Source organism: Pygocentrus nattereri, chromosome 4 (genome assembly GCF_015220715.1).
Source record: "Pygocentrus nattereri isolate fPygNat1 chromosome 4, fPygNat1.pri, whole genome shotgun sequence".
In the NCBI taxonomy this organism is placed as follows: Eukaryota; Metazoa; Chordata; class Actinopteri; order Characiformes; family Serrasalmidae; genus Pygocentrus; species Pygocentrus nattereri.
This window is the reverse complement of record NC_051214.1, coordinates 3,145,482-3,172,790: the sequence shown is the minus strand read 5'-3', so window position 1 is coordinate 3,172,790 and position 27,309 is coordinate 3,145,482. Positions and strand designations below refer to the sequence as shown.

General features: G+C 44.0%; 4 protein-coding genes and 1 long non-coding RNA gene across 32 annotated transcripts in view; 2 read left to right on the top strand and 3 right to left on the bottom strand.

Moving 5' to 3' along the window:
* epb41l2 (erythrocyte membrane protein band 4.1 like 2) overlaps window positions 1-3,180 on the top strand; it is a 136,947-nt gene extending 133,767 nt beyond the window's left edge. For all 26 annotated transcript variants that reach the window (XM_037537590.1, XM_037537589.1, XM_037537608.1 and 23 more), the window contains one exon: window positions 1,923-3,180. Coding sequence is in view for 1 of the 26 variants with exons in the window: in XM_037537595.1 (XP_037393492.1) it covers window positions 1,923-1,928 (6 nt within the window). In the remaining 25 variants the exon portion in view is untranslated. The remainder of the gene's footprint in view (window positions 1-1,922) is intronic.
* Window positions 3,181-4,068: 888 nt separating this feature from the next.
* On the bottom strand, window positions 4,069-5,727 carry LOC108441303 (small leucine-rich protein 1). Its single transcript, XM_017720773.2, has 2 exons — window positions 5,529-5,727; window positions 4,069-4,824 (listed from the first exon to the last, which is right to left on the bottom strand). Exons 1-2 carry the CDS (start codon window positions 5,650-5,652, stop codon window positions 4,700-4,702), a joined length of 249 nt encoding a protein of 82 aa, XP_017576262.1. The 5' UTR covers window positions 5,653-5,727; the 3' UTR covers window positions 4,069-4,699.
* A 4,236-nt stretch (window positions 5,728-9,963) lies between these two features.
* Window positions 9,964-16,539, top strand: LOC108441299. The gene is made up of 7 exons (XM_037537776.1): window positions 9,964-10,448; window positions 10,551-10,598; window positions 10,765-10,958; window positions 11,746-11,900; window positions 13,049-13,512; window positions 14,582-14,787; window positions 15,544-16,539. The coding sequence occupies exons 2-7, from the start codon at window positions 10,583-10,585 to the stop codon at window positions 15,745-15,747; spliced, it is 1,239 nt and encodes a 412-aa protein (XP_037393673.1). The 5' UTR covers window positions 9,964-10,448; window positions 10,551-10,582; the 3' UTR covers window positions 15,748-16,539.
* A 3,591-nt stretch (window positions 16,540-20,130) lies between these two features.
* Window positions 20,131-22,669, bottom strand: LOC108441297. Of its 3 annotated transcripts, none has more exons than XM_037537778.1 (6): window positions 22,641-22,669; window positions 22,449-22,506; window positions 22,208-22,280; window positions 21,336-22,105; window positions 21,122-21,231; window positions 20,131-20,622 (listed from the first exon to the last, which is right to left on the bottom strand). In XM_037537778.1, exons 2-6 carry the CDS (start codon window positions 22,453-22,455, stop codon window positions 20,596-20,598), a joined length of 987 nt encoding a protein of 328 aa, XP_037393675.1. In that variant the 5' UTR covers window positions 22,456-22,506; window positions 22,641-22,669; the 3' UTR covers window positions 20,131-20,595. The 3 variants fall into 3 exon arrangements, with proteins under 3 accessions (XP_037393675.1, XP_017576238.1, XP_037393674.1); XM_017720749.1 differs by having other exon boundaries at window positions 21,129-21,231; XM_037537777.1 differs by having other exon boundaries at window positions 21,129-21,231; window positions 22,449-22,667.
* Window positions 22,670-23,037: 368 nt separating this feature from the next.
* On the bottom strand, window positions 23,038-27,179 carry LOC108441300. Its single transcript, XR_001858924.2, has 4 exons — window positions 27,118-27,179; window positions 26,035-26,178; window positions 25,562-25,661; window positions 23,038-24,014 (listed from the first exon to the last, which is right to left on the bottom strand). It is a non-coding gene; the product is annotated as an uncharacterized LOC108441300 (long non-coding RNA).
* Between the last annotated feature and the right edge of the window lie 130 nt (window positions 27,180-27,309).

Genomic DNA, 27,309 nt, shown 5'->3' with positions numbered 1-27,309 from the left:
GTCAATAGAAGGGAATTCTCTATGTGGACCTTCTGTTTTCCAGTTCAGTCGCTGTTCCTCGCTGTTCCGGGTTTCTTGCCTGTTTTGAAGGGTTCGCTGCATCATAACCTCTCATTGATTGTGGTCAGCGTTATCTGAAAGTAGCTCTGTAAAAACGGAGCTGCCTGGATATTTAGCAAGGCTTCAAAGTGAAGAGTTTCCGCAGACCTGGTAGTGATGGCACTGGTCTGAAAATGCTGGATCAGCTATCAGCAGGTCAGGGAAGAATGGATCCCATTCCGAAATAGTGTAAAATTGCTCAGAGCACCTCAAAATGTAACGCGAAGTCATGTCAGGTACCACACGGTAATGTCATGTGATAACAATAAAGGTGGGGTGATAAAGGTTGGCATTCCCCCAAAATTCGGCATCATCCTAAATCGCATGGTCCAGCTCGGGTCATGGTGGCAGTAGGGAAAGCGGAGAATCCCAGATGACCCTGTTCCCCAGCAACTTCCTCCAGCTCAACCCGGGAGACCCCAAGCCAACTCCAGTGGGTCCGAGGACGACCGTGGTGTGTCGTCCCAACAGGCCGTGCCTGGTAAACTCTCAGAAGACAATGTGATGTAAACGTAACGTAAAACTCAAACTTCATGCTGCAGCTTTTAAAAATTCACTTTTCTGAAAATATGAAAATCTAGAAGATAACTAATATTTCTATTGGCATAGTGGTTGGTTGGTGTAGTGGGTAACACCTCTGCTTTCAACGCTGTAGACTGGGGTTCAATCCCCACCTGGGTAAGAATCCTACACTATACCAATAAGAGTCCTTGGGCAAGACTCCTAACACCGCCTTCACCTACCTGTGTAAATTGATCCAATTTTAAGTGGCTCTGGATAAGAGCGTCAGCCAAATGCCGTAAATGTAAATCCTTCATTTCGTCAAGCATGTAGTCGTTCTCAACCTCGTTTTGCTGTGTCTCAGTGACGCTGCTGCTTATTTCTGGTACCGCAGTGTTTTACACATGCGTAGACTGAGAAACCCGAAAGAAATCAGAGTAAGAGAAATCTGATTACTGAGCTAAAATTCAGTCTCTTTATCAGATTTCTCGACCTACTTGAGTAGCGTGCTCTTTACATGACTATAATAGGTAACTGCAGAAATCCGATTGTATTATTAAGCACCAGTAAACGTACTTAAAGATAACAGCCTTAATAAATAGATCATCTGAGTGCTGCATGTATTTGCAATAATCAAACATCACTTACAAAAAAATGGGTAAAACCAAATGCGATAAATTTTTAGTGAATTCTGTTTGACCCGTATGAAACTTAAGAAATGTTTGGAGACTAAAGACACCAGCAGGTCCAGTATAGAAAGCAGAATTTTTTCTTTTTTCCGTAATCCACATCTTCAGCTTAGGAGCTTTTGTTGTTGTACTTGGTACTGCCCGCTCTGATTATGCAGCCTTGCTGTTGTAACAGATGCATAATGTTTCTTTTTTGGTGTCATATTGAAATAAATCATGAACATCCCTGAAGAAGACGTCATCTAGAAGGCAGCATGTTACTCTAAAATGTGTAAATATGTGTGAGTCAATGGTGCTTTCACAGATTTGTAACTTATCCACTAACTGCATCAATATCTTAAAGGCTGATCTGAAGTGTTTTTACACTGTAAAGAGAAGAAGGAAAGGAACATTTTCAAAAATGTGTACATAACATTGCCAGTTTCTTCCACCAAAAAGTAGTTTCATCAGCTTAGAGTGAAGAATTTTATACATGGTCAGTGGAATGATACGGGTTTGGTGGGAAAAAACACTGTTATGGTATACAGCACCACAGGAAGGACACTTCAACCAATCAGATTGTGTGGGCGGAGCTAACTGTTTCAAAATAGCCAATGAGTCATTAAACCAATCTCTTTTTTTTTTTTTTTTCAGAGCTGAAGCCCGCGAGGTTCATCTTTCGTTTAGTCCGGACGGACCTGTTCCCTTCCATTCTCTACGCGAGTAGACGAGCGTTCGTCTCTCGGGACTGAGGACGAGAGAAGACCTCGGCGTCAGCGCCTCGGACACCTGCATTCGTTATTGTTCAGAAACCAGAACCACTTAGCTAACATTTTTTGTAGCGTGTTTATTATTGATGTTTTTATTCCCCAAAAGGTTGTCCAATGTTTATTAAGAACAGGTAGCATTTGCTCTACATTTTTATTGTTAAGTAGTGATTCACATTCCTAGCACGTACAGAGGGGGGAAGATCCGGAGAGCTGAAACGATGAAGTTTTACAATCCAGTCGTAACGGATTTCTCTTATGGATGACCACTTTGTAAAAACTAGGTGGGCAGTCTATATACATATATAAAATGATTTGATGTATGATCTCGGACCATTTTATAAAGGGGATAGGGAGGGTTTAATGTCAGTTAGGAGACGGGGCGGGACTGCTGATTGTTACCAGCATAAAGTTTAAAAGATTAACTTGGTAATCTTTCCGTAAGGGACCAGCATGGGACGGCGTTATTTCCTCCACTAGCACAACAGGTGCCAATACTTCCTCTATGCAGTCAAACAAACAAATAAACAAACAAACATTCCACCACTGGGAGGTGCACTTCGTCTACCTCTCGTAGGGAACTTAAAACTCCAATACAAACTACACTATAAAAGAAAACTTAAACTCTGGGCAGCTTTTGAATACATTTTTGCTTTTCCTACACGACTTTCTGGCTCCAGTAATCAGAAATATTTGTATTTTTTTTTTCTCTGATATTTTAATTCTGTGTCTCGTCTGTAAAACCGATGATTTTAGCTGATTCTTTTCTGAATGAGGTGGGTTTGTTTGCCCCTTTTACATATTTTTAATATATTTACGTCAGATTTTTTTTCTTTGACTAAAAGGAAAAAATGGATTTGCCACAATGGAATCTTTTACATGTAGATAAATAAATGAATGAAGCTCCTCCCACTCTGGCCTACTGCCCTGCGGCCTCTTTCTCTTGCTTTCTCTCTCTCTCTCTCTCTTTCTTTCTCTCTCTCTCTCTCTCTCTTTGTGCCGCTGACTAAAGAAGGCGCCCATCTGACCCCCTTCGTTTTAGCAGCTTGGATAAATGTGTTGTGTTTTTGGCCCCGCCCACCTACCGCCACTCCCTGTCCTCTCTTTGTGTAACACTGTTGAAATAAAGTTTGTTTATTCTCTAATTCTCGTCTCTTGTCTAATTCTCGTTTCCTTAAGGCTGGCTTCACCCCGTGAAACTTCGTGAAATGCGGAGTCGTATGCAACAAATCAAAAACAATCACCATTTCACCCGCTCAGTAATCCATCGGTTTTATTTTCTTGTCCGTTCCTACGGTGAAGTCGGTGTCTGATGGTGAGCTGATGTTTAACGTGATCACATTATGATTAGCTGTTTCATGAAACCTTTCACAGAGTTGAGCTGCGTCCGTGTGTTTGGCTGATTACCTATTTGTGTTAACAAGCAATTAAACCTAATAAAGTGGCAGATGAGTGTCTTTAATCTTACCCGTCCCTTTCGAACCTACACACTGGCCTTGCGCTCATTCTACTGATTAGTATCACTTGGATTATCATATGGGCTACGTGTAGTTGAGCCTTTGGTGATTAGTCTTCCCTGTCAGGTCTAGACCTGCCCACAGATCTTTAAGCCCATTTTTTAAAACCCGTTTTCATGTGATCACTTGCCGTTTGTGCAGAAAGATAATGAAACTGTAACTTGTTAATCTTAGAGCTCAGGGTTTTGGACCGTCTTTAAAAGGCCCGTGTCATGTGTAGTATGTAAACCGGTGGCACTCCGCTAACAGTGATCAACACCCACATCTTTCTACTGTTCTACAATAAATACAGACATTTGAAGGTTATAACAGACATTCATGTGTTTTATTTGAAGCTTGTAACAGACATTATCAATCGTATGAGCCTGTATGTATCAGTTTTACACCATTTATAATTGTTCCCTCAGAGGTTCTAGAGTGGTTCTAAGGTCTGATTGTGGAGCTTAAATCAGTTTCTCCAGGTGAAAAGTTGGTATTTCCTTTTCATAACCAAATGTCTTAAAACAGAACAGAAGAATAAAAGCCTGGAGGCGAGGCGAGGCGGGGTGTGTGGAGTACTTAGAACAGATCATTTCAGTGGGTTATGGTTCAGTTATGTTCCCTGACTGAAGGTACTGAAATGGAGCCTTGAGGGTCTCACCCCAGTGATGGTTTAGTACCTTTGTTTCTGAGAGTGTATGGTGACTCTTCCAGAGCTGCTTGCATTCCTAACAACTACCCGACACCTGCTTAGACTACGGCTCGCGTTCAGTTAGTGACGTATCTAGAACTTCCAGAAGACCAGGAGAGATGTTTTTTGTTCATGAAGAGCTTTGAAGGCCTGGAAGGCCCTGAGGGCTTCCCTTCAACGTAAACAAATATCTCTGGCCTACTTAGCCTACAGCAGTTTAGCCCCGCCCCCTCACACTGAAGCCATAAGGAGTCAAGACTGCTATTTGAACAGTGTGCAGCCAATCAGAACAGAGCTCATTTACTTAATCAGTCTAAAAGACCGATTAACATGAAACAGGTCTAATGCGCGAGCCCCTTAATTCAGCAGTTCTGAGGGTCCTGCTTGTTCCCCAGGTGTTCCACGCCATTCCCTCCACATGTTCTCCGTTCTCAGGGCTTCAGCTGCCGTTAGTGTTCCTGTGAACTCCGCTTGTCCTCACGTCTCGGCTGATCTGTGCAGGTGAGTGTGTGTGTGATGGTGGATGTGTGTGTGTGTGGGTCTGAAGGTCAGTCGCTCCATCGTGTCCCGAGGGTCTCGAACCCGAGACAGCTCCACCTCCACTGAGAGAGAGAGACAAACACAGAGAGATACAGTTAAAGGTTATGAAACCAAAATGGTTCTTCTACAGCATCGCTCCAAAGAACCCATTTAGACACCTTTATTTTTAAGGTGGTTCTTCTGTAGCGTTGCTCCAGAGAACCCTTTAAGGCACCTTTGTTTATAAGGCGGTTCTTTTGTAGCATTGTTCCAAAGAACCCTTTTTGGCACCTTTGTTAAGGTGGTTCTTTTATATTGTTGTTCCAAAGAACCCTTTTAGTCACCTTAGTTTTTAAGGCGGTTCTTCTATAGCATCGCTCCAAAGAACCCTTTTAGTCACCTTAGTTTTTAAGGCGGTTCTTCTATAGCATTGCACCAAAGAACCCTTTTAGGCACCTGTGAAGCCATCTATGAAGACATCTATGAAAGAATGCACTACAGCTTAATTTACAAAAGCCTTTTAAAGGAGAGTTTCTGAAGGAGAAACACTGACGGATTTGACGTTACGTGTAGATGTTCACTGATGGAGCTCAGCAACTGTCCTTTAGCTTCCAAGTAAGTTCAGGGAAAGGTTCAAATTGTAGTCTATGGTGATCAGTCAAGCACTATAGATACCAGTGACAGACGCCGAACAGGGCTGAGTGATCCTTTAAGGACTCGGATGGTCTGTAGCAGCTAAAGGAACCGTCCTGATCCTGATTCAGTGCTGGGGTTTAGTGTTTCCTACCTTCCTGTAGTTTCCAGCTGAGGTGGATGATCAGCAGCAGCAGCAGGACAGCAACGGGCAGGAAAACTCCTCCACACAGGAACCAGGCAGGAACGTTCTTCAGGAACACAGCCAGAGAAGACATGGCTCTCACACTCACACACACTTGGCCTGTGGCAGAACCCTCTCTGCTGTGTGTGTGTGTGTGTGCTGGACTTTGGGCTCAGTTTGAGTAACCCGTGATGACCAAAGTGGATTTAGTGCTGTTGGTTAATCACTCACTCAGCCTGCTGCTCCACACGTGAGTAGAACAGTTAACCTGTGGACCCAGGCGGTGTGCGCTCGTTTTTGTGCTTATTCAGGACTTGGCTTTGCAGTAAAACCAGAGAAAAACAGTTCTAACCTGCAGAACCAGCCAAATACGTCTGACTTTCCAGTGAAACCAGAGAACGCTGTGTGTAAAGCCTGCCGTGGTCGCTTTTCTGAAGGCCCCTATTGGCTCTTCTTTATGTTTGGTTTAAACTGACCTGTTTATCACATTTTACATTTACTGAGGCCCAGTCCCATTTCACCCCTCGCCCCTACAACTGAGCCCTTAGCCCTCTGTTGCTCACGTCTAGGGGTGGGGTGTCATAATTCTTGTTAAGATAGAGGGGTGGGGCGAAGTGTTAGAGTTACATGAACCTCCAAACTTATACTAACTCCAAAACTCTTTTTTCCCTTTATTCTCTTCTTTCCTTTATTCTCTTTTTTGCCTTTATTCTTCATGGCACGCCGACACAAAGGAGTTCTCTAACGGTGCGACCAGACAGCAAACAGAACAGCCCCAACGAACAAACCAGCACTCACACATGGGTGAAAACCCACCTGCTGCCTGCGAAAGGAGCAGAAGCAGCTGTCAACGCAGCAGGCCACAGCACGCCGAAGTTCCTGAGGCCAAATTCTTGTGGTTTTTTCAGTAGCAATGCTGTGAAGGTGAAGGAAGAAACTCTTCGGTGACGCCCGTCTTTTGCATAAAAAAAAATGTTTATTTGCATTTAGAGATCAAAGTCAGAATCAAGTCTTTGCTTGGAGAGAAACGTGCCAAATGTTCTTTGCCACAAAGTTTTGAGTCCATTTTTGACATATAGTCCACATCTGGTTCCTATTATAATTTCTTCATCTTATTCTAAAGCTAAGAGAGAGAAAGTGAGGGGGCCATCTCTCTCTCTCTTGGGACCTAGAGCTTCAAACCTGGGCCCCCCCTTCACACATATGGAACCTTGTCCTATGACCATTCCAGACTCAGGACATAGTGCTTTCAGTTGTGTGCCATCTGAAAGCATTTAGAGCCCAATGTCCTATTAGTGTCATATATAGCATTTTTATCAAGGCTTATACATTTCATTACCTTTTATTTATCTTGTCCACCTGCTGAATAATATCCGTGATCCAGGGTTTTGCTTTTTCCAGGTATCGAATGGCCATAGTTGGTTTGTTGGTGCCCATACACTGTGGAGAGAGAAATAATGAGAAATAAGTAAAGGACACTAGTCATTTACCCAAAAGTGAAGACAATTAATTTGGCACAACAACAACAACAACAACAACAACAACAACAACAACAACAACAACATGACCAAGAACTGGACGTCCCTCAAAAATGAATGAAAAGACAAGAAGAAAATCGGTCCAGGAGGCTGCCAAGAGGCCTACAGCGATATTAAAGGAGCTGCAGGAATTTCTGGGAAGTACTGGTTGTGTAATGCATGTGACAATCTCCCATATTCTTCATACACCTGCGCTGTGCGGTTGCGTGGCCAAACAGAAGCCTTTTCTAACAAAGAAATCCAAGCCTGGCTGAGTACCATGAGTACCGTACTCCGATGAGTAGCTTAGTCTAAATGAAGCCACTCCCGCAGGCTACAGCTATGCACACAGCCCTCGTTTAAGCGGTCGGGGTGGAGGTATAGCAACCATCCATACTAAAGCTTTAGGCGTGAACCAGAAAGCAGGACCTACGTTTTCTTCTTTTGAAGTTCTTGTACTTAATATACTTGAGCAAGGAACAAATAAACATTCATTTCTATTAATCACAATTTACAGGCCACCCGGTCCGTATTCTCAGTTCTTACAAGAATTCTCTGAGTTTCTATCAAGCCTAATAACGTTTTCAAGTAAAATATTAATTGTCGGAGATTTTAATATCCACATCGACAACCCTCACGACACACTAAGTAAGGCATTCATATCTATCATAGACTCCATGGGATTCACCCAAATTATAAAAGGGCCCACACACCACCTCAACCACACTCTAGACTTAATACTGACCTTTGGTGTAGACATAGATAACTTAGCCATTCTCCCCCAGAGCACAGCCGTCTCAGACCATTACTTAATCTCATACAAAATCCAGTTTAGTGGTAATGTGCGCTCATCACCATGTTATCAGGTTAAGAGGACTATAACTTCCTCCACAGCTGGCAGCTTTATCAGAAACCTCTCGCAGTTATCAACTTCAGTCAGCTGTCCATCTAATCCTACTGAATTAGATACTATGACCAAATTCCTAGAGGATACTCTTCGATCTACGTTAGACAGTGTACCATTAAGTCTTCCAAATGTATGTGGGAAATAATAATTCCACAAGTTTTGGGGCAAAACCAACACTGCGCATCACCAAAAGAACAGCATGCCCACGCTGAAGCATGTTGGAGGTAAAAAACCTTCAGGCCTCTGCTAAAAAGCTGAAGAAGAGTTTCACCTCTCGGCATTGCAATGACCCAAAGCATACCTCCAAATAAACAAAAGAATGGCTTCGCCAGAAGAAGATCAAAGTTTTGGCCAGAGCCCCTGAATCCCATTAAAAATCTGTGGGTAGACCTGAAGAGGGCTGTACACAGGAGACCGATTTGGACAGATCCGACAGATTTGGAGCGCTTTCGCAAGGAAGAGTCAACAAATATTGCCAACTCAATATGTGCCATGTTGATAGACTCCTACCCTAAAGACTGACTGCTGTTATAAAGTCAAAGGTGCTTCAACAAAGTATTAGTGTAAGGGTGTACATATGTATACAACCACATTATTTTAGTAATGGGGGGAGAGCTTTCTCATACAAAGCCCCCAGCTCTGGAATAATCTTCCTGTTAACACAGCCTCAGTCTTTAAGTCTAGGCTAAATACTTACTTGTATAGTGGAGCCTTTGGTGATTAGTCTCCCTGTCAGGTCTAGACCTGCTGGAGTCTCTGCTGCTCTGTTATACTGTAATCTGTGGTCAGCCACTCTTTACAGAACTGACCACGTCTTTCTTTCCTTTCTCTGCCAAGCTGATCAGCTGCCCATCCTGTGCGTCTGATGCTGTTGCCTCTTCTGCCTTGATCGGGTACCACTGCTCACCAGCCTTCTGGACCAGCTTGACCACCACTGAGCTTCTTGCTGTACAGCGCTGTGCAGTCCTCACCCTCAGATGCTGCTGCAAATCATAAACTAATCAGATGAACCGCTGCCCACCTGTTTTTCCCACTTTGAACTATAATACTATAACACTTTATACTAACAATGCTTGCAGTCCGGTGTCGACCAGAGGAGGACGGGTTCCCCTTCTGAGTCTTGGTTCCTCTCAAGGTTCCAAGTTTTTCCTTGCCACCGTCAACACTGGCGACGCTCATGATGGCGATCAGTGAGGTAGGACCTGAACCAGGAAAGAGCTGCTCCTGTTACCCCTACAAGGTTTTCTAGTCTATCTAGTAAGACAGAGTGGTCTATTGTGTCAAATCCCACACTAAGATCGAGGAGGAACAGCAAAGGCACATTTCCTTAGTCAGAGAATAATAGAAGATCATTTACCTTTTTACTAGTGCTGTTTCTGTACTGTGATGTGGCCTAAAACCAGACTGAAATTTTTCATGTAGATGATTCCTATACAGACAGGAACTTAACTGTTTTGCTACCACTTTTTCCAGGATCTTGGATATAGAGGGGAGATTCGAGATGGGTCTATAGTTTGATAGTTCACAGGGATTGAGGTTCACTGTCTTAATCAGCGGCCTAATTACTGCAAGTTTAAAAGTTTTTGGGATGTATCCAAGGCTAAGAGAGGAGTTTATTATTGACAGAATAGGCTTGGTTATTTCTGGTTAAATTCCCTTATGTAAACCTGTAGGAATCAGATCCAAAATACAAGTAGAAGATTTTGCTGGAGAAACAATTTTAAGTCGTTCATTTTCTTGAAGTGAGGTAAACGATTCCAGCCTCTAAGCAGTGATTCTTTTATTCTCAGGATCTAGACTGGCGTTATAAGGCAGCAGGTTTGTAGAGTTTAACTGTGTTTCTGAATTTTCTGCCTAATTTCTTCTATTTTATCACTAAAGGAATTCATAAAATCATTTGCTATAGGCTGATGGCATCTGGGGTTCAGTAACTGTTTGGTTCTTAGTTATATTAGAAATTTTAATTTAGTTATTTTAGCCCTGTTTCCAAATTACTGAGAAAGGGTGAGGTACATGCTTCACATATTTCTCAAATCAGGTGGGCCATTTAAAGTATAATGTTACACATCCCTCCAGCTAGAATCCTCTGAGACGTCACCTGATCTCCCCTCGTTCTCCAATCAGCACTCCTGAAGTACTGCTTCTCTTGTAGAACTACTGCAGTCATCAAGTCCTCGTTCAGGGCAAACATCTCCAGTGTGCATTTGTGTGATTGCCGTTTTCGTGTTTGGACTGGTTTTCTGGATTTCTGGTTTTCCCCTTTTGTCTTTGCCCTCTGGTTACGGTTGCCATTCTGTACCTTTTTGCTGATTGGATCTGGACCACGCCTGTTTACTGACCACTTGGATAGCCTCATCCTTTGGTCTTTACCTGGCCCTTTCTTTCGGTGTCATTACATATAAAAACGCAACAGTGAGAAAACAGCACTGAACATCTGTAAGAAGCGCAGTCCTCACAGCTCTACAGGTAAGATCCTCTCTGTTTTGTTATTTATTCACTTTCAAAACTTATATTTAGTGAACAATGCGTTTCTAAGCACTGCTGTAAAATATTTTTATTGATCTTTAGAAAAACACAGAACCCCCCTGACTTTAAACACAATGGCTAACAGCAAAGGCAAGTCAAACACACACACACACACACACACACACACACACACACATTTTCTAAGCTGCTTCTTCCTCAGGTTGTAAGTAAAACAATACCAGTCATTTGATGTATCCTACCACAGATTAATGCTTGATTAGTGAAATTATTTACATTCTTTTTGTGGAAATCACAGAGGTTGTGCCAGCCACCTCTGTATGGAGCTCAGGGTTCGTTGAGGAGCTCCTCCCATCGTCTCAGCAGGTCTGCCTGCTGTACCACATCTCCTACCTGTGTCTGGCGAAATTCCCCAAATTGGAGAGGCTGCTCCGGATCCGAGCCGTGGAAACCCAACTTCTCTTCGGATCCTCTGAAGCTGTTCTGCTGAAGGTCTGTTAAACTTTCTCAAAACATCTGTGTAAACAGAGACTCACTGAGAACCAGGTTCTGCACATCAGAAACCCCTTCAGAACCAATTTCAGTTCACCAGAAACAAATTCAGAACCTGGTTGAACTAAAAAGATGATCAGAAACCCAGTCAGGACCAAGTTCTGCTCAATAGAAACCCATTCAAAACCAGTTTCTGCTCATCAGAAACCCATTCAGAACCAGTTCCTGCTGATCAGAAACAAATTCAGAAACTGGTTGAACAAATAAGATGATCAGAAACCCAGTCAGGACAAAGTTCTGCTCAATAGAAACCCATTCAGAACCAGTTTCTGCTCATCAGAAATCCCTTCTGTATTGGATTCAGCTTAGTGTTTCTTTCGTAGGCTCTTTAATGGCATCTAGTGGTGATTGCATGAAGCTGGACAGAAGAGGATGTGAGCTAATAGAGAACGTTCAGAAGAAACAAGAAGTAGCATTCAGGAGCTCATTTTCCTTCACGGACTCATAGAGTGAGCATCTCAGGGTTGCAGTCCTCTTAATCCTTCCACAAATTGCATATTTTCCTACATTAAATCCTGCCAAACACAACAACTCGTCTGTTCTGTGGAGAACGCATTGCTGGAGAATATATTTTTAAGCTATATATATATAATGTATATATGTATAGCTGAAAATAGGTTGCCTGTAACAACTTTTAGTGAGGACGTACCTTCAGAGCCAATTCCTACTCAGCTGAAATGTGACAAACTGTAAACTTACATACATCACGATCTTCTCTCCATCACAGTGTGTGGGCACCAGTCAGAACTTGGTTTCGTCACTGTTTCCAATGCTGATTCGCGCTGTTGAGAAAAATAAACCAGTACTGGCTATAAAGTACCTGGAGAAAGCAAGAACGTGGATCACTGAAATTATCCATGATGTGGAAAAGATGGTGGACAGGTAACAATATTTATATCTTGTGTATTTTGAAACTATTGTTTATTGACATTAACATTTTGGATGTAAATGAATTGATGAACTAAAAATGAAACCCTTTGGCCACAATCACCAAAGGTAGGACTTGAGAAAAGGAGCAGCATTAGGTAAAAAGGATATCGTGCCAACTGTTAAGCGTTGGGGAGGATCTATTATGCTTTGGGGTCATGTGGCAGTCAGTGACACAAGCATTGCATGGGCAGAGGTGAGAAGGAATTCCACCTGTGATATGGCCAGGCTATGGCAACAGAGAGAGGAACCCCCAGTTATTCCAATGTGTTTTTATTTTTATTAATTCTCAGTCCATTTGGTTTATTCATTCATAGAAAGCAGTTCCACTGTATAAGAACTAGGGGGCGAGCTATGCTCATGAGAGGGCCCCTCCCTCACCCCCTTCCAGTGCAGGCCTGAAAACACTGTGACAGTCTGTTTCTCTTGGTCTGCAGGTCTGCATAACATACAAATATCCTGTAAGATAAAGAGCCAGAAGTGCCTGTATGGCTTTAAAACCATTATTAGTCGCTTTAACCACATTCATTTGTGCCATATTGAAGGAAAAAGGTTTGCTTGGTGAAGCCCTCCTGTTCCGTCTGGTTAGCTTTACTGGGAACGGGAGACTCGGCTCCGCTGATATGAGTCTCTCTCTGTGTGAAAGATGTGGATTTGGTTAATTAAAAATTGAAATTTTTAAAAATTAAAAGGCAGTTTAAATCAACCACAAAAAACTTTAAGAAATGCAAGCTGAAGCTTAGAGGAATGGCCTGACTGAGAGTGAGATAATCCAAAAATATAGGAGAGGTCGAAGTGTCTTGCCAGGAAAAGTGGGTGAAAATTCCACAAACAACAAGAGAGACTCCTAGCTGGTTAGGACAGACGTGCTTTTACTATACCTGTGAATGTTTAATCAAGTATAAAGTAACTGAATTCAAATTTCCAGAAAAAGTTTTGCATTTATTTCTTTTTACTTCAAAAGTTAATCAAATGTAATCTGACCAGCAGTGCTCAAACTTTCTGTACAAGTGCAGGACAGATCCAGCTCATATAACAGGCACAGTGAAAGAAACTACCGACTGCAAGACACTGCATGACTGACTTCAGTGTTTCACATTCAGGTACGACACACACAACAAAGATGTGGCTACGACTACCAGTGACGTCATCACCGAAAAAAAAGAGACAGAGAAACAGCTGAGTCAGCTTTCCAAGGAGATTGAAGTGATGACAGAGGAGATTAGAAAGCTTGAAGAGGAGCTGAATAAAACCACTGAACAGCTCACAGAAACAGAGCAGAAGATTGATGCCAAAAACCGTGAGCTACAGGATGTTGTAAGAGATGCAGCTGCTAAAAGCAGTGGCTTTAGCATCTTCGCCTCCATTGTGCCAGTAATTGGTCCGATTGTTAAGTCCATTTACGATAGAGCAACCTCTCCTGAAGTGGCTGCAAAAACCAAGGCTCTTGAAGCAGAACTGAATCAACTCACTGCTGAAAAGATTTCACTGAAACAAAAAGAGTGGAACGTGCAGGTCCAGACAATCGACTTGCGGATGAAGCTGGCCAAAGTACAGATCGACAAAGGTGAGCATCTTTAACTGTCAATGTACTTTTGTGCTTGAATGAACACCCTTCCATCTCCCTGCTTTCTTTCCGAGTATACGACTGCCCCACATGTCTGGCCGGACACTGAAGGACGACCGACTGCCGAGCCCTCCTGCTACCCACGCCCCAGCTGCCACCACCTGCCTTAGACTAGCTGCCCACCCTACACTGATGTTCTCATAGACTCCTAGCTATTCCTAATACCATATTACTGCTATTAATGTTAGTAATATAATCACTTGTAGGTAGTTTGACCAGAGGAGAATGGGTCCCCCCTGGTGAGCCTGGTTCCTCCCAAGGTTTCTTCCTCAGTTCTCAGAAAAGACTTTCAGAGAATTTCCTGTCTTTGTTTGTGAGGGCGGTCACACTGGACAGCTAGGCAAGAAAGAGAATATGACAGAAAATGAGTTTCAGTACTGAAAAAAGTCCCCCTCATCGTAACGGTTGGGAGCGAGGAGGCGGGCGCATGTGCGGAGATGAGCCTGGGGCAAATCCAGGGTTGTAGTCTAAACGGCCCAGGTTCACGTAGCCAACACGGATCGATTCGGGTACAGACATGATAGGAAACACAGCAAACAACCAAACAGTTCAGACAATAATTCAAACACCAATACATCCAACAAACAACAGTGCAGATAACAAAGACCAGCAAAGACAAGGGGCAAGCACAGGGCTTAAATAACACAGGGTAAATGAGGGAAAAGCGGGAGACAGGTGGAGACAATCAGGGGTGGGGTCCTGAAACAAAGGGGCTGGACCAAAACAACAAGAACACATGGACAGGACTGGGACGGGCCGATCGTGACACTCATTCACCTCTGTAATCACGTGTAACAAAGCTGAACAGGACAGTGTTTAGTGTGTGAGTGTCTGTACAAGAGGCGAGTCAGGGTTAAACCGAGGCTAAAGTCATGCAGTGTAGGTCGGGCTTTAAGTACACAAAGGTAGCGAAAATAGAAAAAACAAAAAAAAACAAAGGGGCAGCCAAGCTGACAGTGTGAACACGAGTGTAACGCTGCATGTTTTGTCCTGTCCCTGCTTTTGTTAGGTACCATCCCTGAACCAACCCACCTTGGAGAAGTCCAGTATTTTCTGAGTAAAATCCAGAAGATTCTTGTTCACCTTAAGGGCTTTTGGGAAAACGTCTACATGTTGCTGGGCAACATCAAAGACAAGACCTTTGTTGATGAAGATCTCATTGAAGAACCCGAGTTTAAGGAGGAATTTGTGAAGTCTATCCAGGCAGCCTCAAAGGTAACTGATGTCTGTCAGTATGCAAGCAGAATCACATTAGACGACCATGCAAAGACATTCAGCAACTGATTCGGGCTGATTTTGGTTGCTGAATTTGGCAAAAACTATTGTCATTATTTTTACTTTGCTGTTCAAATGAGTTTTTAGCGATAGTGTTTTGAGCCCATAAGTAACGGTACAGGTACCAGTCTTCATGTCCTTGTGCGTGTTCATGGGAAGTGTAGTCCATACAATCAGTAACATCTGTCATGTGCGTTTATCATGGCAGCCTGAGCTACATACACTTTTCAGAAGTTTTGGGAATGATAAGAATTCCTAAAATCGAGGTCAAACATACAAAAGAGTAAAGCTGTAGATGTTAGCAGTAGTTATATCGCCTGGTAGTCTAGCAGGTATAGCAGCTGTCTAACTTACCATGTTTACCTCATCACTTCTTTAACCAAAAAAAACACTGTGTGTCTATTCGACTGCACTGATCTGTTGTAAAATAGTAGATCATAGTCTTTGTGTGCAAATGGAAAAAAGAAAGAATTACAGCTTTACTTCTTCAGCATCAACAGCAAACTGTGAATACCACCAACTCTAGTATTCAGTGTTGGTACGCTCTGCATTCTTAGCTTAACACAGCCTTAACGTTAACATTCGACATCAAATGCCAATCAAATGTTGTGTCAAGTGGTTGAAGCTGTGTGGCCCCAAAGTTCAACAACATCCTGCACTTCGGTCCTGACTGTCAGAATTTGTTACATTTCACAGGTTTGGGAAGGGTTTGGTCTCTCCTGTGGGAAAGCTGTTCAGATATTCAGAGTGCAGTCCAAGGACGCCTACAGTTTCCTGGAGATCGACCCGTCCTCCCTTTCCGACGACGTGTGGCAGAAGGAATACGACAGCGTGAAAGAGAAGCTGCAGGAGCTGAAGATCACTGTTGACCCGCCATCAACACCAGCCATCCAAAACTGATGATGTCACTTCTTTGGTGCATTTATTTCCGAGGCTATCAGATGAGCTCGTCAGTTGGGATTAGTAGTCGGCTCACTGTAAAACTTGCTATATAAAAGCACAAAGGAATCTAATCACTGCTTTGACTCACTTCTATATGCACCTTCTGAGCATGCTCAGCTTTTATTGTTTGGGCGGCTTGATTCTGCATTTCTTTAACCCCATTAACGTCAACTGTGTTAAATCTTGAGTGTTTATCTGTTCTAATGAGGACCCACTGAGAGAGACTGTGTCCCGTCGACACTCTCCAGTGTTTATTATCGATATATTGATTCTCTGTGGTTAAATATGTATCCATTGATTAGCTATATTATCTAATGGCATAACCATCTATAATCTGGTGTGACTTTTAAACTTAGATGTGCCACGACCAAGTATGCAGCCCAGTGTTAAACGGGACAAAACCACCACCTGGTATTTAACATGCCAAGAATGGTTTTTAACCCCTTCCCAAAGAACAGCCTGGGAGCTTTGTGTTAAATCACGATCAATGGTTGTGCTAAAAGAAGGGCGCATGCTCTCTTTGACCAATGTCCAGATCAGTTTATGCAAATGGAAACAAGCGAACCATGCCCGAGTCTCTCTGACTTATGCCTTGTTTCTTTGTTTTACTCTTTACTTTCCTTTCCCTTCTACTGCAGTTCCCTTTGAACATTTAATCAATTATTTTTGCATGATTGGTCCTTTTTCTCTACAGCATCAAAAAAACCTGTTTTTGTCTGAAGAATTCTCTGAATAAATCTGGCAACGACATTTTTGACTGTTCTTTGACTCCAAAGAGAAAAAATCTCCCACCACCATGAACTTAATTCTCTGTTATTAGCAGTCTTTCATAATATTAACCAGATTTACCGGCGCAGTTTTTGTGCTGATGGTGATGCCAGAGGAGATTTGAACTCTGCAGTTATTGATCAGCAGAGCGTTGGAGACCGTTATGCTCCTCAGAGCTCGGCGACCGGCTCTGTAACTCTACGTGGTCTGAGCCTTCGTGGCCGAGTCGCTGTGGTTCCTAAACGCTTCCCCTTTTCAGTAACACCACTCACAGTTAATGCTGGAAAATCTAGGGGGGAAGAAAGTTTGCAATGGTGGCATCATATTCCAGCACCACACTCGAATCCAGCGGCTCTTTAGACGCATTCTTTCACTAATGTGTGTGAAGGCTGGCTGCAAGGCTAGCTGCTTGATTTTATACACCTGTGGCAATGAGACTGACTGAAACACCTGAAGTCAGTGATTAAGAGGTGTGTCCCAGTGCTTTTGTCCATACAGCGTAAAGGGGATGTTCATTATGCCCACTACATAATGAAGCACATGACCATGACAGCGAGCATCACGTGAGACCAGTCAGAGTGAGATGACGAGTATACACGCATTTATAGTTGACGCTCCTGCCGCTGGCGGTGATGACGTGATGGACACTACAAGTGAACTCTCTCGCGCGGCTGCCCCTGAAGCCCCCCTCGCCGCTGGCTGCTCTCTATGATAGTAAAATAATATAAATCCTGACAGAATTTTAAAAAGTTTGCTGCCTAAATGAAACAAAAGACCGACTCAGAACTGAATGTTCGTCTTTCTAGATCGGCTCCTGATTTACCGTCCCGTAACGGCGGTCAAATACAGGCCGAATCTCAAACGCCTCTATGCTCCCTAAGTAGTGCACTAGGGAAGTTTTGAACTCGAGCTTCTGCGGCCGAACCGTGGCTACTTGTCGAGATTCGCTGTGGCTGAAGCCCAGATGACCATTTTCAGATGTATTATGCGCTGCTGGGCTGAAGGAGCCAGTGTTTAGATTGCTGAGTAGTGTGCACTCTGTAGGGAGCACTGATGCATTTGAGATTCAGCCCTAGTGTGTAAACAAGGGCCCGTTAGCTTGGTGCTAAATGCGATTCGCGGTGGTAATGTGGAAAAAGCACCTGCTTTATCACATATTTATATATGTGTGTTTATTTAGCTGTGTGGTTTCCCAAAAAGACCCAATTTCAAAAACAAACAATACTTCATATCAGTATTATGAACACTAACGGCTCTGAGGTTTCGCTGAATTATTTTACATATTGACTGGAAAAAGCAGGTGAACGGCTGTCTCTGGGTTGTTACTGCAGAGTGAACAAGTGTTTTCAATGTTGGGCTTAAATTTTATACAGTCGTTTTTAGCTGGGGAGGTTTTATGTAGAAGTTTATGTGGCATTTTATTAGTAATTCGGTGTCAGTTAGGAAGGAGCCGGATCTTCTTCTATCGAATGTCTTCGGGAAGCTGATTCCAACACCATATGACATGATGTAGTGTATCAACATCCTTTAGGAACTGAGTTTTCATACAGTAGATCTGGTTTTGTTTCTCTGAACTAATGCGAGTGAAACTGAAATGCTTCATAGCATCCTTCACCGGCGTTTATGTGGAAAACTGGCACTAATTTTCAGGAATAAATGGGAAAATACATTTACATGTGTCAGAAAGTACAACAAGTCTATTATTATGTGCCTCACTGCCATCTATCGTATCTAACACGACACGACCGAGTTTAAATTTGAGTGTGCGATGATTTGGGGATGCGATTAGCATAATGCTAACGTTAGCACCATTAGCCTCGTAGCTTCAGTGTAAAACAAAGGAAGTCTTTAGATACTGAACTTATCTTGGCTGATTGACTACATTCGGGGCTTGAAGGGAAAGTCGGGTCCTTTTAATTTGGCCTAAATATTCCCTTTTGTGCTGATTCAGTTAAAGTTAAAGCTAAATGAGCATAAAGTAGCTACTCTGGGTCGTCCTCGGGTCACATCAGTGCAATATTAATGCAAAAAGAAAGAATGAAACCTTAAGAGACAAAGAACTGCTGAAAGTCGGTGTGAATGGGCAGTGATAACGCATTCTCGGCATCGGGGAGCATCTCTGAGCCGGCTGAGCGCCGTATTTCTCCCCACTAGCTGCATGGGTTTGGCACCACCTGCTGGTTGGTCAGTGCATTACAGTTATATATATATATATATATATATATATATATATATATACATACATATATATATATACACATATACATATATATACACACATACACACACACCCACCAATGGAGGCCTGGATTTGGAGTCACACACAAAATTAAAGTGGAAAAACACACGACAGGCTGATCCAACTTTGATGTGATGTCCTTAAAACAAGTCAAAATGAGACTCAGTATTGTGTGTGGCCTCCATGTGCCTGTATGACCTCCCTACAACACCTGGGCATGCTCCTGATGAGGTGGCGGATGGTCTCCTGAGGGATCTCCAGACCTGGACTAAAGCATCCGCCAACTCCAGGACAGTCTGTGGTGCAACGTGGCGGTGGATGGAGCGAGACATGATGTCCCAGATGTGCTCAATCGGATTCAGGTCTGGGGAACGGGGGGCCAGTCCATAGCTTCAATGCCTTCATCTTGCTGGAACTGCTGACACACTCCAGCCACATGAGGTCTAGCATTGTCCTGCATTAGGAGGAACCCAGGGCCAACCGCACCAGCATATGGTCTCACAAGGGGTCTGAGGATCTCATCTCGGTACCTAATGGCAGTCAGGCTACCTCTGGCGAGCACATGGAGGGCTGTGCGGCCCTCCAAAGAAATGCCACCCTACACCGTTACTGACCCACTGCCAAACCGGTCATGCTGAAGGATGTTGCAGGCAGCAGATCGCTCTCCACGGCGTCTCCAGACTCTGTCACGTCTGTCACATGTGCTCAGTGTGAACCTGCTTTCATCTGTGAGGAGCACAGGGCGCCAGTGGTGAATTTGCCAATCCTGGTGTTCTCTGGCAAATGCCAAGCGTCCTGCACGGTGTTGGACTGTGAGCACAACCCCCATCTGTGGACGTCGGGCCCTCATACCATCCTCATGGAGTCGGTTTCTAACCGTTTGTGCAGACACATGCACATTTGTGGCCTGCTGGAGGTCATTCTGCAGGGCTCTGGCAGTGCTCCTCCTGTTCCTCCTTGCACTAAGGTGGAGGTAGCGGTCCTGCTGCTGGGTTGTTGCCCTCCTACGGCCTCCTCCACGTCTCCTGGTGTACTGGCCTGTCTCCTGGTAGTGCCTCCAGCCTCTGGACACTACGCTGACAGACACAGCAAACCTTCTTGCCACGGCTCGCATTGATGTGCCATCCTGGATGAGCTGCACTACCTGAGCCACTTGTGTGGGTTGTAGAGTCCGTCTCCTGCTACCACGAGTGTGAAAGCACCACCAACATTCAAAAGTGACCAAAACATCAGCCAGAAAGCAGAAAGGTACTGAGAAGTGGTCTGTGGTCCCCACCTGCAGAACCACTCCTTTATTGAGTGTGTCTTGCTTGTGTTTTACTAATTCGATAAGATAAAATGAGATACTCCTTTATTAGTCCCACAACAGGAAATTTTACAGTGATCTGTGAATCGTTTGTCATCAAATCAAGCCCATATCTGTGCAGGGTAAGCTTAAATTGGATGATTCACAGCCTGAATATCTGAACTTGGATTAGTCACAGCCTGAGTATTTTAACCTGGATTAATCAGCTCCCGAGTGTCCCCATTATCAGGAAATCGCGAGTTCGATTACTAGTGATGCTACAACCGTCCACAGCTGGGAGCTCAAAACAGCAAAATTGGCTTCGCTCTCTCAGGGTGGGTAGGATGGCCCTGCTTCTCCCCCCATCACTCAACGCGATATAAGTCAGTGCAGGCGTCTGTTAGCTGACGTAACAGATCTGCGCGTTCGGCTGTCCTGTGATGTTGCGTGAACGGCAGGTCGAAAAGAAGCGGTGGTTGGTTTAGCAGGTCTCAGAAGAAGCCTTGGGGGAGTCCTAACTAGTGGGTGGAACTGGAAACGACTAAATTGGGGAGAAAAATGGGTAAAAATTAAAATAAAAACAAATCTGGATTAATCAGAGCCTGAGTATCTAAACCTGGATTAATCATGGGGCAGTCGTGGGCTGGAGGTTAGGGAACTGGCCCTGTGACCTGAAGGTCGCCGGTTCAATCCCCAGAGCCGACAGTCCATGACTGAGGTGTCCTTGAGCAAGACACCTAATCCCCAATTGCTCCCCGGGTGCCATGGATAGGGCTGCCCACCGCTCTGGGCACTCTAGTGTGCTCACTAGAGTGTATGTGGTGTTTCACTTCATGGATGGGTTAAATGCAGAGGTGGAATTTCCCCGTTTGTGGGACTAAATAAGCATAAAAAAAAAAAGTATATATATAAGTATATAAACATGGAGCAATTACAGTCTTAAGTATCTACACCTAGGTTAATTACAGTCTGAGCCAGGACACAAAAATAATGCTGCTCATGCTTTAATTGATGAAAATGAAGGAATTTCAAAGTGGTACCACGCGCCTAGATGGGACGCATCCGAAGAGGAAGACTCGTCTCACGAAGCTGGAGATACGAGAACGGAGCTTCTTCCACTTTGTTCTGGTTGTGGTGGAACCTGTAGTACCTACAGACAGAGAGAGAACGAGGAGATCATAAGTTCAGAGCACTGGGACATTTTGGACAAAGAACATCATGAAATCTCAAGGCGGAACTGAAAGACTCACTCACCATTAGCACAGGCAGGAACCTCCAGGTCTTCAGGATTCTCCACCTCCGGGTCCTCAGACGCTGTCATTAGGCTCCTGATTGGTATTTTCACCAGCCTGTCCTTGTAAGTTTGGAAGCCGGTGAGGGTCTCAGAGCACTCGTCACTCGAATCAGAAGATCCACCAAGTTCTTGGATCAGTTCCTCGCACTTTGATGGACTCCGCTGACTGAGGGCGGTGCTGCAGAGTTCCTGCATCTCAGGCTCCCCCTGTGATCCTTCCTCCTCAAGGTCAGTGTCTGGGGATGTTCTTGCTGCTTTACAGCAGAACATCGTGTAATTAATGAAAGCGTTCATGACAGCGTAGGTGATGTAATATAGGAGTCCCTCGTTGAAACAAGATACTTCCATTCTCCAGGGCTTGTTCAAGAGGTCTTCATGCACTTCACTGATAATATAAGACACGGCATCGTCCTCGTCAGGGAAGAGCTGCGCATCAGATGCCTCAAAGGTAATATTAATCCAGGCCAGCATCTTCACTTCTTCCATCAAACGACCCACCAGATGCTCGTAGAGGAACCATACAGGGAATTGAGGAAGAAATGTAGACTCCAGCCATCTGACCAGCTCCTCAGCAGTCTTCATGAAGAACCTGAGGATCTTGGAGTCTTTAGGATACCCAAACAGAGTTTCCTCCTCATCCTCTGAGGACACCTGTTCATGCTCAGGCTCTGGAGTTTCATTTCCCAAAAGCCGAGCACTGAACACAGCGTCAAGGGCCACTTCCGGGGTCCTGTGAAAGAACAAAGGATGGCTTTAGTCTTGAGTGTAAACTAACGTCTTAAATAATCTCAAAATCAGCAAAACATACACCGAGAACCTGAACAACACTCACCTTTCTGACTGCACAGCAGATGGTGGAGGTGGGCCATCGTGCACGCCCAGGCCAACTTTCTCCATCCTGTTATCTGGTGTTTGAATTCACACAAGGATTAGATCAGTGAACTGTGTTAACCTCAGAACGGAAATTCTGTCTAAAAATTCACTCAATAGTTGATTTTTCCCCTCTTGAAACTGAAATATGCTGAAAAGCTATTTCCAATTAAAATGATAATCCACTCAGTTTCACTTCTTACCTTTCATGGGCTGATTTGGTGATTTCCCACCTTTCACTGCAGGCAGAAAGCTGGAAGACTGTAGAGCCGGATCCAGAGCCCAGACAGAATAGAGACAAAGGAAAAAGTGTTACTACGTGAATAGAAGAGAACTCACCACACGTGTATTCATATGCATACAGATACACTATATTGCCAGAAGTATCTAGTCACCCATCCAAATCAGTGAATTCAGGTGTTCCAATCACTTCCATGGCCACAGGTGTATAAAGCCGAGCCCCTAGGCCTGCAGACTGCTTCTACAGACATTAGTGAAAGAATGGGTTGCTCTCAGGAGCTCAGTGAATTCCAGCGTGGTACCGTGATCGGACGCCACCTGTGCAGCAAGTCCAAAAATTCCCATAAACACACTCCTAAAGAAGAGATAACATAACATTGCCAGTTTCTTCCACCAAAAAATAGTTTCATCAGCTTAGAGTGAAGAATTTTATACATGGTCAGTGGAATGATACGGGTTTGGTGGGAAAAAACACTGTTATGGTATACAGCACCACAGGAAGGACACTTCAACCAATCAGATTGTGTGGGCAGAGTTAACTGTTTCAAAATAGCCAATGAGTCATTAAACCAATCTCTTTTTTTTTTTCAGAGCTGAAGCCCGCGAGGTTCATCTTTCGTTTAGTCCGGACGGACCTGTTCCCTTCCATTCTCTACGCGAGTAGACGAGCGTTCGTCTCTCGGGACTGAGGACGAGAGAAGACCTCGGCGTCGGCGCCTCGGACACCTGCATTCGTTATTGTTCAGTAACCAGAACCACTTAGCTAACATTTTTTGTAGCATGTTTATTATTGATGTTTTTATTCCCCAAAAGGTTGTCCAATGTTTATTAAGAACAGGTAGCATTTGCTCTACGTTTTTATTGTTAAGTAGTGATTCACATTCCTAGCACGTACAGAGGGGGGAAGATCCGGAGAGCTGAAACGATGAAGTTTTACAATCCAGTCGTAACGGATTTCTCTTAGTTATGGATGAACACTTTTTGTAAAAACTAGGTGGGCAGTCTATATACATATATAAAATGATTTGATGTATGATCTCGGACCATTTTATAAAGGGGATAGGGAGGGTTTAATGTCAGTTAGGAGACGGGGGCTTCCCTTCAACGTAAACAAATATCTCTGGCCTACTTAGCCTACAGCAGTTTAGCCCCGCCCCCTCACACTGAAGTCATAAGGAGTCAAGACTGCTATTTGAACAGTGTGCAGCCAATCAGAACAGAGCTCATTTACTTAATCAGTCTAAAAGTCCGATTAACATGAAACAGGTCTAATGAGCGAGCCCCTTAATCCACCAGTTCTGAGGGTCCTGCTTGTTCCCCAGGTGTTCCACGCCATTCCCTCCACACATTCTCCGTTCTCAGGGCTTCAGCTGCCGTTAGTGTTCCTGTGAACTCCGCTTGTCCTCACGTCTCGGCTGATCTGTGCAGGTGAGTGTGTGTGTGATGGTGGATGTGTGTGTGTGTGGGTCTGAAGGTCCGTCGCTCCATCATGTCCCGAGGGTCTCGAACCCGAGACAGCTCCACCTCCACTGAGAGAGACAAACACAGAGAGATACAGTTAAAGGTTATGAAACCAAAATGATTCTTCTACAGCATCGCTCCAAAGAACCCATTTAGACACCTTTATTTTTAAGGTGGTTCTTCTGTAGCGTTGCTCCAGAGAACCCTTTAAGGCACCTTTGTTTATAAGGCGGTTCTTTTGTAGCGTCTTTCCAAAGAACCCTTTTAGGCACCTTAGTTTTTAAGGTGGTTCTTCTATAGCGTTGCTCCAGAGAACCCTTTAAGGCACCTTTGTTTATAAGGCGGTTCTTTTGTAGCGTCGTTCCAAAGAACCCTTTTTGGCACCTTTGTTAAGGTGGTTCTTTTGTATTGTCGTTCCAAAGGACCCTTTTAGGCACATTTATTTTTAAAGTGGTTCTTCTATAGCATCGCTCCAAAGAACCCTTTTAAGAACCACTTTAAAAATAAAGGTGCCTCTGTAGTGTCGCTCCAAAGAACCCTTTTAGGCACTGTGGCAGAACCCTCTCTGCTGTGTGTGTGTGTGTGTGTGTGTGTGTGTTTGTATGTGTGTGTGCTGGACTTTGGGCTCAGTTTGAGTAACCCGTGATGACCAAAGTGGATTTAGTGCTGTTGGTTAATCACTCACTCAGCCTGCTGCTCCACGTGTGAGTAGAACAGTTAACCTGTGGACCCAGATGGTGTGCGCTCGTTTGTGTGCTTATTCAGGACTTGGCTTTGCAGTAAAACCAGAGAAAAACAGTTCTAACCTGCAGAACCAGCCAAATATGTCTGACTTTCCAGTGAAACCAGAGAACGCTGCGTGTAAAGCCTCCCGTGGTCACTTTTCTGAAGGCCCCTATTGGCTCTTCTTTATGTTTGGTTTAAACTGACCTGTTTCTTACTACATTTTACATTTACATCATTTGGCTGACCCGCTTATCCAGAGTGACTGACAATTTGATCATTTTACACAGGTAGGCCAAGGTGGTGTTAGGAGTCTTGCCCAAGGACCCTTATTGGTATACAGTAGTGGAGGGGGCTGACCCAGGTGGGGGATTAAACCCCAGTCTACAGCCTAGAGGGCAGAGGTGTTATCCACTATACTATACAACCTCTAGTTTTGAAGTTTTAAAATGCAGTGAAATATATATGTAATAATTTTTGGAGCATGAACCTTTTCTGCTGTGCCAAATTGGTAGTAATGAATATGTAAATGGAAAATGATCTGATGATGCCCCCCCGCCTGGTTATATCACACCCTGAGGCCCAGTCCCATTTCACCCCTCGCCCCTACAACTGAGCCCTTAGCCCTCTGTTGCTCACGTCTAGGGGTGGGGTGTCATAATTCTTGTTAAGATAGAGGGGTGGGGTGAAGTGTTAGAGTTACAGGAACCTCCAAACTTATACTAACTCCAAAACTCTTTTTTCCCTTTATTCTCTTGTTTCCTTTATTCTCTTTTTTGCCTTTATTCCTCATGGCACGCCGACACAAAGGAGTTCTCTAATGGTGCGACCAGACAGCAAACAGAACAGCCCCAACGAACGAACCAGCACTCACACATGGGTGAAAACCCACCTGCTGCCTGCGAAAGGAGCGGAAGCAGGTGTCAACGCAGCAGGCCACAGCACGCCGAAGTTCCTGAGGCCAAATTCTTGTGGTTTTTTCAGTAGTGATGCTGTGAAGGTGAAGGAAGAAACTCTTCGGTGAGATTCAAGTCAGAATCAAGCCTTGGCTTGGAGAGAAACGTGCCAAATGTTCTTTGCCACAAAGATTTGAGTCCATTTTTGACATATAGTCCACATCTGGTTCCTATTATAATTTCATCTTATTCTAAAGCTAAGAGAGAGAAAGTGAGGGGGCCATCTCTCTCTTGGGACCTAGAGCTTCAAACCTGGGCCCCCCCTTCACACATATGGAATCTTGTCCTATGACCATTCCAGACTCAGGACATAGTGCTTTCAGTTGTGTGCCATCTGAAAGCATTTAGTGCCCAATGTCCTATTAGTGTCATATATAGCATTTTTATCAAGGCTTATACATTTCATTACCTTTTATTTATCTTGTCCACCTGCTGAATAATATCCGTGATCCAGGGTTTTGCTTTTTCCAGGTATCGAATGGCCATAGTTGGTTTGTTTTTCTCCACAGCGTATATCAGCTTGGGAAACAGAGTTCTCACTGGTGCCCATACACTGTGGAGAGAGAAATAATGAGAAATAAGTAAAGGACACTAGTCATTTACCCAAAAGTGTAGACAATTAATTTGGCACAACAACAACATGACCAAGAACTGGACGTCCCTCAAAAATGAATGAAAAGACAAGAAGAAAATCGGTCCAGGAGGCTGCCAAGAGGCCTACAGCGATATTAAAGGAGCTGCAGGAATTTCTGGGAAGTACTGGTTGTGTAATGCGTGTGACAATCTCCCATATTCTTCATACACCTGCGCTGTGCGGTTGCGTGGCCAAACAGAAGCCTTTTCTAACAAAGAAAAAAAAAAATCCAAGCCTGGCTACATTTTTCCAAAACCTCCATTAAGTCTTCCAAATGTATGTGGGAAATAATAATTCCACAAGGTTTGGGGCAAAACCAACACTGTGCATCACCAAAAGAACAGCATGCCCACACTGAAGCATGTTGGAGGTAAAAAACCTTCAGGCCTCAGCTAAAAAGCTGAAGAAGAGTTTCACCTCTCGGCATTGCAATGACCCAAACATACCTCCAAATAAACAAAAGAATGGCTTCGCCAGAAGAAGATCAAAGTTTTGGCCAGAGCCCCTGAATCCCATTAAAAATCTGTGGGTAGACCTGAAGAGGGCTGTACACAGGAGACCGATTTGGACAGATCCGACAGATTTGGAGCGCTTTCGCAAGGAAGAGTCAACAAATGTTGCCAATTCAAGATGTGCCATGCTGATAGACTCCTACCCTAAAGACTGACTGCTGTTATAAAGTCAAAGGTGCTTCAACAAAGTATTAGTGTAAGGGTGTACATATGTATACAACCACATTATTTTAGTAATGGGGGGAGAGCTTTCTCATACAAAGCCCCCCAGCTCTGGAATAATCTTCCTGTTAATGTTCGGGAATCAGACACAGCCTCAGTCTTTAAGTCTAGGCTAAATACTTACTTGTATAGTGGAGCCTTTGGTGATTAGTCTCCCTGTCAGATCTGGACCTGCTGGAGTCTCTGCTGCTCTGTTATACTGTAATCTGTGGTCAGCCACTCTTTACAGAACTGACCACGTCTTTCTTTCCTTTCTCTGCCGTGCTGATCAGCTGCCCATCCGGTGCGTCTGATGCTGTTGCCTCTTCTGCCTTGA